The 12,663-nt window shown below is 43.7% G+C and overlaps 2 protein-coding genes across 3 annotated transcripts in view; one reads left to right on the top strand and one right to left on the bottom strand.

Annotated features, from left to right (window-relative positions):
• LOC115122223 (nuclear prelamin A recognition factor-like) overlaps positions 1 to 4,889 on the bottom strand; it is a 30,065-nt gene extending 25,176 nt beyond the window's left edge. The window contains exons 1-3 of one of the 2 annotated variants that reach the window (XM_065016319.1): positions 4,868 to 4,889; positions 1,035 to 1,107; positions 622 to 831 (exon numbers count right to left, since the gene is read on the bottom strand). In XM_065016319.1, coding sequence (XP_064872391.1) covers positions 622 to 831; positions 1,035 to 1,091 — 267 coding nt within the window. In that variant the 5' untranslated portion in view covers positions 1,092 to 1,107; positions 4,868 to 4,889. Of the gene's footprint in view, positions 1 to 621; positions 832 to 1,034; positions 1,108 to 2,486; positions 2,790 to 4,867 lie in introns of those variants that run through there. The other variant, XM_065016318.1, reaches the window with a different exon arrangement.
• Positions 4,125 to 8,544, top strand: LOC115122224 (cytochrome b-245 chaperone 1 homolog). Its single transcript, XM_029651420.2, has 6 exons — positions 4,125 to 4,774; positions 5,219 to 5,306; positions 5,415 to 5,456; positions 5,838 to 6,008; positions 7,114 to 7,258; positions 7,473 to 8,544. Exons 2-6 carry the CDS (start codon positions 5,219 to 5,221, stop codon positions 7,636 to 7,638), a joined length of 612 nt encoding a protein of 203 aa, XP_029507280.1. The 5' UTR covers positions 4,125 to 4,774; the 3' UTR covers positions 7,639 to 8,544.
• The last annotated feature ends 4,119 nt before the right edge of the window (positions 8,545 to 12,663 follow it).

Here is a 12,663-nt window from a genome sequence, read left to right as displayed (position 1 = left end):
TAACAACATGCTTTTCATAAATATTAAAATAAAGTGTGTAAATAAGACGTATGAAACACGCCTGTAAAACCACAATGAGGACATGGCAAGTTTTCATTAATCATTGGGTACATCGTACGAAAAACATCAGACTAATCTTAAATAGGGACATAATTCATGTTCAAATTCACAACATAACATACATAGGCATTTCATCATTAAGTCCTTTAGGAAATAATGTCTGGAGGGTGAAAATCCCAAAACATTCTCTTTAACTCAGAGTATTATTAATATCACCTCCCCTGTCTGATATCTTAACTTTCTCTACGCCACAAAATCTACCTATTTGGCAGCACTTATTTGTTTTTCCTTCGCCTCCAACCCCTTTCGATGCGTGGAACGGCTGTGGTTGGGACGAGGTCCACATAAGGGTGCTCATTTAAAAAAAAATGTATCCCAAATGACGAAGGCCGTGAGGCCGATATGTAAGCTTATTAAATATCAGTGATACTATCAAGAGCAGTGTGAGGTTTCCTTTTTCCTTCATAAGTCCAGGTAGTCCCTCCCTGTTTCCGCAAGTTGTCTTCCGTTTGGTGCCTATTGAATATGACCCAGGTAGCCTGGTCAGTGGTCCAGTAGTACCTTGTTCTGGCCCAGGACCCGGGCCACCTCCTCCAGGTTCTGTTGAGAGATCTTTAGGCTCTCCTCCTCTGACACACAGCCCTCACAGGACAGACAGGCACTCAGCAACACCTGCTGCTGGAGGGTAGGTGAGGAGGCGGGGACCTCTCTGTTGGCTACATCTGCCTCCGGAAGGGAGCGAACGCCTGCACCACTCTGCTTCTTGTTGCACTGGAAATGACCAATCAATACATCAATCAAGGTTAGAATTGGCCACAATATAAAATGTTTGACTATCATATGCTAAAAGTAACACACTCAAACAACTGGGACAGATACTCAGCAACACCAGATACGATTGGAATGACAATTTCTGTTGCAGTGAGCCACTTCCACACTGCACAGTGAAACCACAAACATTACATGAGCTTTACCTGTTTAGTGCAATTCTCACACTTCTCCTTGCGTCTTCCCATGTTCTCTTCTGACATTATTAAATGATTAATGCTGTTGGATTTCACACAAACACAAGAGCAAGGTCAGTGAGCCATCCAACTCAACAGTAGACCTAACTCTGCATTATCCACCCAACTCAACAGTAGACCTAAATCTGCATTATCCATCCAACTCAACAGTAGACCTAACTCTGCATTATCCATCCAACTCAACAGTAGACCTAACTCTGCATTATCCATCCAACTCAACAGTAGACCTAACTCTGCATTATCCATCCAACTCAACAGTAGACATAACTCTGCATTATCCATCCAACTCAACAGTAGACCTAACTCTGCATTATCCATCCAACTCAACAGCAGACCTAACCCTGCATTATCCATCCAACTCAACAGCAGACCTAACCCTGCATTATCCATCCAACTCAACAGCAGACCTAACCCTGCATTATCCATCCAACTCAACAGTAGACCTTGAATCTTCACAACACCTCTACAGATTCTCCTTGGGCAACTGCCCACTACTAAGATCCAAACTAAATTGCTAGAGTTTGTTTTTGTGTGTGTGTGTGACTCAACTCCACCCAACTTCTACATTGTTAACCCTGTCCTAACCAATCAGGATCATTCTTCTTATCTCAACAGCAGCATATTATAATGATTTTAAACTGCCTGTTGCGACATACCAGCGTCCTGTCATCACGAAATAGCACACATAATTGCACCAAATGTGTGAACAGGCAGGCGATAAAGCCGTATTCTTTTATATGCTATTACATAGTTATCATAATGTACCTATGTTGATGAAGACCCAAAGCATCTGTGCTCTTGGTAGGCTACTAAAACAACAACAACAACAACAACAACAAATGAGTGGCTCGCGCCACATGTTTCATTTATTTATAAAGTATCTCTCGTGCTCGAAATGGACGGAGAACCCTGGGCTACTGTATTCAATATTGGCTTACATATCATACAGTAACTATAGACACAAATAACATAACGATGTATAATAATAATCTACTATTATCATTGTCTGATATATTATGCAATAAATGGTAAATAACGGTTGAAGCATCTGTGAGAACATATCGGCCTATTATCAGACACAAATGTAAACAGCAATTGTGGTGGAAATTAGTATTCATATCCTGGTAATATGGTTAAAGGATCTATTATTATGCTTTCTGGTCAGTTTTAAATCCCTAACTAAACACTAATTGGAGGCAGGAGAAAAAAATATTCCTTTCTTATCATCAAATGTGTAATTTCTTGCTTGCCTAAAAGACAACCTTGCTCTCCAGAACACCAGCGTCTATGAAGGCGACACAAGCTACATCTATGACGTCTATACCAGGGTCCATCGTCAGCCACGTATTAGTAAAATTGTATATTTCAATAAATACGTGAATATTCTATCAGTGCACTCACCGGTTGGACGTTTTCTACTGTTCTGCTTTTAACCAAATAGTTGAAAAACATTTCAAGAAGAAAGGGGGAGTTAGAGCAGTGTTCTAGATATAGCAGGTGATCTCATAGAACTTGCTCAGCAATATCTGGAGCGATTACCGTACAGCTGAAAGGCAACAACGGTCAACATGCGACTCGGCCACGGTTTCGGTCACAAGACCTGCTAATGTTGAAATTAGTCCAGGGTTCCAGACAAGTTTTCACGACGACTTGAATTCAGAATACGTGACTCCATTGTGTTCACCGGTCATTGAAGAGCGCATGCGTAAAACCTTCCCCGCCTCGACAGGGATCGTCATTGCTTTTTGGTACACCAGAAATTCCAATGGTACGCTGCGTTTGCTTTGCAGCATTGCGTTGCAGAATCAGTTGTAGCGTGTTCTGTGTGTTGCACGTTGGATTTCCAACGTATGCATCAAATTGTATGCGTAGACTTGACATAAATAGTATATGATCAAATAAACAGAAAATAAAAGAGAAGGTGCGTTTTTTTTCTTCTATGTTTTTGTGTGATTTTTAAAATATCAGAGACACAAGATGTTAGAAATTTTGGGCGGATTCGATTATGTTTTTTATTTTAATTTTTTTTATATATATATATATATATTTTTTTTTTTATTAATATCAAATCAATACATAAAGCACATGAGGGAACACAAGCATACATATATTACAAACAATAGACAATCGAGCTAGGGGATACAATATCACATTACAATTACACAAGGACCTTAAGGGACATGCATATACTTACAATTCGAACAGCTTTTTTGTTAGTAGAGCATTTAACCGTCTTAAAATACAGTTCAATTTATTTTTGTAGGGTACGAAAATGTGGTTTTCTGTTTGTAAATTTACATTTGTGTATATGAAATTTTGCCAAAAGAATAATGATATTAATGACATAAAAATGATTCCGCTTATTTCTATTGTATGTAAAGAATCCAAACAGTACATCTCTCCACAATAGTGTAAAATCTTCATAAATGTGTTCAATTATAAACCTACTGATGTCTTGCCACAGTTTTCTTACATGCATACAATGCCAAAAAAGATGCGCAACTGTTTCTGGGTGGTCATTACAAAAGGAGTAATTTGAGTTGATGTTTTCCTTAAACTTCTTCATATAATGGTTGGCAGGATAATATTTATGAATAATTGGATTCGATTATGTTACTGTGCGACGGTATATGGCGCGTGACGTCACGGGCAAAAGCGGCGAGGGAGGAGCGCCACAGTTTCAAACCCAGAGGTGCAATATTGCGAGACTTCCGGGAACGCTTGTGAAACAAACCAAACAGACCGTTCTTGGTTTTTAGCCTTTGACAAATCAATGATATTTTTTTTTGTTCCTAGTTAATAGTTAATTTTCTCAAAATCTAAAGGCACGACCTAGATTCGAGCCAATGTCTTAAATAGTTGAACATGTTATTACTCGGGTCTCGTGAAAGCAATACACTTACACGTTTTCATTTTTTGTTGTCGAAAACAACATTTTATGAAAGAGTGCCTTTGAGTTGGAAGGCCTGCACATGCGCACTTTGGCCTGAGACGACTGTTAAACGTGTAGATGACCGACGCAAGAGTTCAGTTTGCCAACGTCCCCTACAAGTGTGATTGGAGAAGCAGTTTTAGCCTATCTTCATACTGTACTGTCTTTGGGAGCGCCCGTCTGAAATGGAACAGTAATCTCCCCTGCTCAGTCATGTTGTCAACACCACAGCATGGTGCACTGTTCGGCAAGATACGTATCTTTTCCATAAAATATATGTTAGAATTTTCTAGTTTTACTGAGATGGCAGTCAAATAGTTTTTTTTATCATAAAAGCAATACATTTTGCACCAGAAAACACATAATCATACTCATTACTCCACGTGCTTAATTACGTACATTTTGTTATGGGTTTATTTCCCCTTCACATTGAACGGGGCACCTGGCTCACGCCCGGGAGGCAGCTCAGCTCCAAAACGAATCCAATCATCTTTCAGACACGCCTACCCGGGCACCCGCGAAACACTAATCGAATCCCCTCATTGCAACAACATTAAACTGCTCATGTCATCATCCAATCAGTGAAGACTTACCCCGGAAGGAAGCAACACCCCACCCACCGTGTGTTGTTGCTGTAAAATGAAATGAATTGAAACTTCTCTAAAAATTGTAAATGTAAATTTCACTATCATTAATCCGATTTGTTACATTGTTTCCGGTGCGTATAATTTTCGGGAATTTCGTTGAAGAGTGTAAGGTAAGACAACAATTAATATGTATGGATACACATGATTTAATTCAAAGTATCATATAGGCGAGATTATGAGTGATCGTAAATAGTCTACCATACCGTTCTTCGATGCTCTGGGGTAGGATTGTCTTTTAGGGGCTTTGGCACAACAACAACAAAAAAACATACCCGCTGGGGATGTAGGTTTAATATTAATAATAAGGTATGGTTACGGATGAATGCAATACCGGATGTTTGAACCGGGAAATAGTTAGAGATGAGTGAATGTGGAAGCAGCTCTGAAGTACAAAAAGCCCTACTCCTGACAGACATCCTCCCTTCTCCCTTCTCCCTGTTTCCTTGAAGTAACCACTGACCTATCATAGATATTCAAGTGTAAGCAACGGTTCTTCTATATTACATAGCTTTTGCCTATCCTTCCTGTATACAACTGTAATGTCTGTCTGGCAGATGGGGTATATGCAGGTAGAGGAACACAATTCCAACATGTTACATCTGAAAAGGTCACCTGGCATCCGCTCCTGGTCGCTGCTTGTAGGTAGGTAGGGTGTGTGTGTGTACATTCTGTGTAAATATTTATGTATTTGTTTGAATGCAATGTAATGAAATAAAGTGACCCAGCATTTGGTAATTTTTCTGACAACAGGTATTGCGTCCATTGGCCTGGCTGCTGCGTACTACACTTCAGGTATAACCCAATTTACAGGCATCCACATACTACAGCTCAGGTATAACCCAATTTACAGGCATCCACATACTACAGCTCAGATATAACCCAATTTACAGGCATCCACATACTACAGCTCAGATATAACCCAATTTACAGGCATCCACATACTACAGCTCAGATATAACCCAATTTACAGGCATCCACATACTACAGCTCAGATATAACCCAATTTACAGGCATCCACATACTACAGATCAGATATAACCCAATTTACAGTGTCAGCCTCTCACTGCTTTAGTTGAATAGAGAAACAGTCTGGTACCTAGGCCAGTCATCATTGACATAATTAAGACAGATTTCCTGCCTGTCTCTCACCCCTATGTTTTCTTGTCTTTCCAGACAGTATCCTGTGGAAGCTGTTCTACGTGACGGGCTGTCTGTTCGTGGCCATGCAGAACATGGAGGAGTGGGAGGAGGCAGTGTTTGATAAAACCAAGAATGTGATAGAGCTGAAAACCTTCAGTCTGTACACTCTGATTCTCACCATGTGGAGGAAAGGCCAGGAGAAAGGTGAGGAACATCATCACGTAATGTGTCCTGTACTATCACTCTCCTTTAACAATATGGTAGGATGATGGGATGAGTTTTCAGATCTGGTAAACCCAGAGGTCTTCAACCCTGGTCTTGGAGAGCTATAGGAATTTTGCTTCACAAACTCGCCCTCTCTCTTCCCGTCTCCCTCGCATCCCCCTCCCACTCCTCCTGTCTCCCTCCCATCCCCCTCCCACTCCTCCCGTCTCTCTCCCAACCCCTCCCATCTCCATCCCCTCCCCCTACTCCCATTTCTGTCCCATCCCCTCCTCCCATCTCCATCTCTTCCCCCTCCTTCTGCCTCCATCCCATCCCCTCCCCCTCCTCCCATCTCCATCCCCTCCTCCCGTCTCCTCCCCCTCTTGCCGTCTCCCTCCCATCCCCTCCTCCCGTCTCCTCCCCCTCTTGCCGTCTCCCTCCCATCCCCTCCGCCTCCTTCCATCTCCATCTCTTCCCCTTCATCCCGTCTCCTCCCAACCCTCCCCTCTTCCCGTCTCCCTCCCATCCCCTCCTCCCAACCCCTCCCCCTCTTCCCGTCTCCCTCCCATCCCCTCCTCCCAACCCCTCCCCCTCTTCCCGTCTCCCTCCCATCTCCTCCTCCCAACCCCTCCCCCTCTTCCCGTCTTCCTCCCATCCCCTCCTCCCGTCTCCCTCCCATCCCCTCCTCCCAACCCCTCCCCCATCTCCTTCTGTCTCCTTCCATCCCCTCCCCCATCCCCTCCTCCCATCCCCTCCTGTCTCCCTACCGTCTTCCTCCCATTCCCTCTGACACCTCCGTCCGATCCCCTCCGCCTCCTTCCATCCCCTCCCCCATCCCCTCCTCCTGTCTCCTTCCATCCCCTCCCCCATCCCCTCTGCCGCTGTCCCATCCCCTCCAACTCCTCCCGCCTCTTCCCATTCCCCTCCTCCCTTCTCCCTTCTCCCTCCCTGCTTCCTCCCACCCCCCGCCTCCTCCCTTAGACACTGTCCCTTCCCCTCCTCCCATCTCCCTCCTCCCTTCTTCCTCCCATCCCCCCCGCCTCCTCCCTTCCCCTGCCTCTCTCTCCCTCCCATCCCATCCCCTCATCCTGTCTCTATCTTTCAGTGGTTCTGGACATGAGGCACCTGCGTGCTGTGTGTGTTCAGGAGGAGAAGGTGCGCTACCTGGGAAAGGGTTACCTGCTGGTGCTGCGGCTGACAACCGGTTTCTCCTACCCCCTCACACAGAGCGCCACCATGGGGGGACGCAGGTACGTCTGGGTTCTGGAGGGGGAAGAGATAGGGTCTTGTAATAGATCTAACATGGAAGATGCTGTGTTAAAGGATCAGAACACAGGTTTCCCAGGATAGGAGAATATTGTAGAATATTCCAAGAAGGGTATGGAGCAGAAGTATAATCAGCCACGCTGTCTATTCTTGATCACAACTCGTTGTTTGATCATTTTATTTCTCCCTCTTTGTCAGTGATGTGGAGGCGGTGGCTTCGTTGCTCAAGCGTTTCCTGGGTCTGGAGGAGCTGCAGTGTAGCTGGGAGGAGGAGGAGGAGGAGGAGGAAGAGGAAGAAGATGAGGAAGATGACCCCAGCACTGACTCAGAAGAAGAGGGGGACTTTGAACCCTCAGTGCAGTAGTGATGAGGAGAGGAAGCCATTGTAGACTTGAAATGCACACAAACATATTTTTCAGCATTTCGTAGTATTATCCCTGATACTGTAAATGGCCTGAAATACTCTCTTGACTGGTCGTTTTCCACAGAAGATTTAAACTAAATCATAGTTTGGTGTCTGGCCTGTTCTTAAAAAAAAACAATTATCATTACTGTATAGTATCTGCGTTACACACCTATCCTTATAGTTACAGTGCCTTTTTATTTAAATGTAATCAGTATTTGTGTGGAAAATCTCAAAACATCCGACATGCCAACAGGATAGGCAACATATTGGTGTGTTTGAGACCAACCAAGACCATGACTCTGCTCACTACAACCATCCATCTGAATGCATGTGACCATAAACTATAATCAAGCATGAAGAATTTCCAGGGATCAAGTTAAGAATAATTTATAAATGTCAATACTTGCATGTTCATGTGTCTGTCAGCATTCATAGGTCTTATTGCTAGGGCCGAACAGAATCCGGGAAGGACGATACATCTTAAAAACATCTTGACAACAAAACATCTTCATCTTAATCTAACATGGTTTAATATTCATAGAGAACGCTACAGATTGTCTCAGGTAACATTCCTGTCCACAGACTGTAATGTGTTAGTAATAATGTGTATATTTGACAGGAATGCTGTATTACATTGCATATGGACGGTAATAACTACTGTGTCTGTTAATGAGAGGAAGGTGTTGCTTGAAAGAAAGACGATGACTGAGAGATTTGTACGTTTAAACGTTGTTTTTATGTGTCCAGTTCCTGCTGGATGACTGCAGGTACTGATTTACCTTCTTTAAAAAAAAAAAACTTTCATACATTTATTTGTGCATTTTTTTTTGTAAAAAATAAATAAAATTAAAGGGAATTAAATTAGCTTTTTGATAATCATGAAATCATTTGTTTTCTATAAATGATTCACTGGTCAACCATGGAAGAAGCCTTTATCCGTTATCAAGTTTGCTACTAACACATTTGAAAGTTGATACTAGGACCAGCTATGAACTCGCCCCCCCCGGCTACAATCCACGAATGACTTGCAGCAGACACACATATCAATGTAAACAGATTGAGGTGCTGGACCTTGTTCAGGGACAGAATGACAGATTTTTACCTTGGCAGCTCGGGGATTCGATCTTGCAACCTTTCGGTTACTAGTCCAACGCTCTAACCACTAGGCTCTCTGCTAGTAGTGATGGTGGCAGCCCTGGCTGTGTTGGGGACCCTTACCTGGCTCTACCTGGCCTTATGTCACAGACACCCTGGTCAGACATGCTGAGGTGTTTGATCAGCCCAGGGTCTACACTGTAGAGTGTTCTGAGGACTATGAGAACTACAAACGCTACCCAGGTGGGTTTAAAACAACAGTTTTGTATTGAAGCCACAATCTGTAAATGATGCATGCCATATCAAGAGTTTAGTTGAATTAGATGCATTCGTGCAAGGCTAGAATAACACCCTGAGCACTCTATGAATATGGTCATTCAAATATGCAAAATTCGTGGATTCATTTACCTGATGCCTTTCAGGAATGTTTTCAATTGCATTTTCTTTTTTGTAATTGAAAGCCTTTATAAAACTGCTCTCTTGAGGTCATGCCACAGCATCTCAATTGGGTTGAGGTCAGGACTCTGATTGGGCCACTCCAGAATGTGTATTTTCTTCTGTTGAAGCCATCCTGTTGTTGATTTCCCTCTGTGTTTTGGGTCGTTGTCCTGTTGCATCAACCAACTTCTGTTGAGTTTCAATTGGCAGACAGAACCATACAATCTCCTGGAAAATGTCTTGATAAACCTGGGAAATCATTTTTCCATCGATGATAGCAAGCTGTCTAGGCCCTGATGCAGTAAAGCAGCCCCAAGCCATGACACTCCCTCCACCATACTTTACAGTTGGGATGAGGTTTTAATGTTGGTGTGCTGTGCCATTTTTAGTTTAAGCACACTATGTTTGTCTGTTGTGACTTAGATAAAGATTTGATCAAATTTGATGACCAATTTCTACAGAAATCCAGGTAAATCCAAAGGGTTCACATACTTCTTCTTGCCACGGTAACTGCTCTGCCATTCCTGTGCATTGGCTTCCCTCTAGTGGTGATTTGAACAAAGATGAACAGGCAGGCGGAAGTTTCTACTGGGATGTTGCAGCTGATGTAAGATACTCTTTCCCCTCCCAGGATGCACTCCTCATACAGACAACTCAGTGACCAGGGAGGAGGCCATGGCCCTCAGTTCAGAATCCATCACCTCCTACCCCCCACCCTCCCACCTCTCTCTCTCTTTCTGTCACGTATCTATCTACTCTATTAGGTTGGCAGAGAGGGGGCTGGTTCAGATGGAGGGGTGAGTATCTACTTTTAGTAAGAAATATTTGAACTGAAATAGGACCAGGGAAGAGTTAGGATGAAGACTGTTTCTCAGACTCCAGTTGTACCTTTCCTCTGTCTCCACTAGAGGTCAGGGTGGTTCGACTATAGTTCTTTTTTCAATATCCAAAGTTCAGTTCCGAAGGGCTGATGTGGTTACTGTGTAATCCTATCGTTCATGGCTGCTTGGTTGACCCCTCTCCGTCCTCTCTCCCCTCCACCCTATGTAGACCTGTTGTTCATGGCTGCTTGGTTGACCCCTCTCCGTCCTCTCTCCCCTCCACCCTATGTAGACCTGTTGTTCAGGGCTGCTTGGTTGACCCCTCTCCGTCCTCTCTCCCCTCCACCCTATGTAGACCTGTTGTTCATGGCTGCTTGGTTGACCCCTCTCCGTCCTCTCTCCCCTCCACCCTATGTAGACCTGTTGTTCATGGCTGCTTGGTTGACCCCTCTCCGTCCTCTCTCCCCTCCACCCTATATAGACCTGTTGTTCATGGCCTGTTAAGATACTGTTGTGAGGGGAGTGGAAGCAGCAGGGCACATGTATTATTCTTTTTTTTTTTTACTGATTAGTGAGAGAGAGCAGAGTATCCCTGGGTAGCTGACAAAACAACCTAGCTATTAATGATGTCTCTCGCTCTCTGTCCCCTAACTAACCTAGCTATTAATGATGTCACTCGCTCTCTCCGTCCCCTAACTAACCTAGCTATTAATGATGTCTCTCGCTCTCTCCGTCCCCTAACTAACCTAGCTATTAATGATGTCTCTCGCTCTCTCCGTCCCCTAACTAACCTAGCTATTAGTGATGTCTCTCGCTCTCTCCGTCCCCTAACTAACCTAACTATTAATGATGTCTCTCGCTCTCTCCGTCCCCTAACTAACCTAACTATTAATGATGTCTCTAGCTCTCTCCGTCCCCTAACTAACCTAGCTATTAATGATGTCTCTCACTCTCTCCGTCCCCTAACTAACCTAGCTAATAATGATGTCTCTCGCTCTCTCCGTCCCCTAACTAACCTAGCTATTAATGATGTCTCTCGCTCTCTCCGTCCCCTAACTAACCTAGCTATTAATGATGTCTCTCGCTCTCTCCGTCCCCTAACTAACCTAGCTATTAATGATATCTCTCGCTCTCTCCGTCCCCCAACTAACCTAGCTATTAATGATGTCACTCGCTCCATCTGGCTTCCACAACATCTACAGGTCTCTTGCTCTCTCCGTCCCCTAACTAACCTAACTATTAATGATGTCTCTCGCTCTCTCCGTCCCCTAACTAACCTAGCTATTAATGATGTCTCTCGCTCTCTCCGTCCCCTAACTAACCTAACTATTAATGATGTCTCTCGCTCTCTCCGTCCTCTAACTAACCTAGCTATTAATGATGTCTCTCGCTCTCTCCGTCCCCTAACTAACCTAACTATTAATGATGTCACTCGCTCCATCTGGCTTCCACAACATCTACAGGTCTCTCGCTCTCTCCGTCCCCTAACTAACCTAGCTATTAATGATGTCACTCGCTCTATCTGGCTTCCACAACATCTACAGGTCTCTCGCTCTCTCCGTCCCCTAACTAACCTAGCTATTAATGATGTCACTCGCTCTCTCCGTCCCCTAACTAACCTAACTATTAATGATGTCACTCGCTCCAACTGGCTTCCACAACAGTGGCATCTCCTGCCTAGCAATCTGCCTGCTTCTTCTTTATCCTGCTCTGTTTGGATAGCTTCTTTGTCATGGCCTCTTGGGTAATTGTGCACTGTGCTGTCTGTGTTGCCGGATGGTAATAGATGCTAATATCCCTGTTCTGTTCTCTCTGGCTGGCTGGTGGTTGGTGGCGGCTGGTGACAGGCACTTTAGGGAGCAGATAATGGATGTATTCTCTGAAGAGGATGTCCGACTCAACAGGTTGGTGTGTTTGTATGTGTAGTTCGGTTTCCATTCAATTTGCAACAGATTTTAACGCAAATATTCTAAAATATGCATAAAACACAAAATGCTCATTTTCCAACCAGATATGTGTTTCCATCAAATTGACTTGTTGCAGGTAAAAGTATGTGGGTCTTGATGTAGTTCACATAAATGTACTTTTATGGTTAAATTGACAGAATATTACAACTAAAAAACAGTTCAATTGGTTTCCGTCGTATTTCAATTGTTTGTGCGTGTCTGTGAATATAATTTACAGGCCCAGGTTACTGTTCAGCACATTTACAAGTAGCCCCTGTATGAATACAATTTTCTTTAATAGATCGACTGACTGTTTCCGTGGTTGATTTTGATTTGGGGATTGATTGACTACTTCCACCCTCCAGGGAGGTGCGTGGTCGTATCCAGGCAGTGGTAGCAACGACCTTTGACCTGGACCCACCTCTTCTGTACCTCACCGAGTCCACCTTCTTCTCACGCGTCAACAGCACTCTGGCCAAGACACAGCAAGACGAGCACTGGCACCCTCACATAGACAAGGTAAGAAAATATTATAGAAGGTAAGGTTTTATACATATTATATATATATATACATACACAGATACTTTTTTCTGCATTATCCTGTGTCATGAATTACCTTTTAGTTTTGAAGTCAAGACGTATTCAAGCGTCATAGCATCCCACAATGCAATGAGGGACCCCTT

Source organism: Oncorhynchus nerka, unplaced genomic scaffold, assembly GCF_034236695.1.
Source record: "Oncorhynchus nerka isolate Pitt River unplaced genomic scaffold, Oner_Uvic_2.0 unplaced_scaffold_1034, whole genome shotgun sequence".
Classification (NCBI taxonomy): Eukaryota; Metazoa; Chordata; class Actinopteri; order Salmoniformes; family Salmonidae; genus Oncorhynchus; species Oncorhynchus nerka.
The sequence above is the reverse complement of the archived record's forward strand: the minus strand, read 5'-3'. Positions and strand labels throughout refer to the sequence as shown.

Excerpts from the sequence above, each read along its gene's own strand:
- LOC115122224 (XM_029651420.2), top strand. The coding sequence starts at position 5,219 with ATGGGGTATATGCAGGTAGAGGAACACAATTCCAACATGTTACATCTG. Across the intron at positions 5,457-5,837 it reads TGCTGCGTACTACACTTCAG|ACAGTATCCTGTGGAAGCTG; the intron begins GTATAACCCAAT and ends TTGTCTTTCCAG. Across the intron at positions 6,009-7,113 it reads GAGGAAAGGCCAGGAGAAAG|TGGTTCTGGACATGAGGCAC; the intron begins GTGAGGAACATC and ends TCTATCTTTCAG.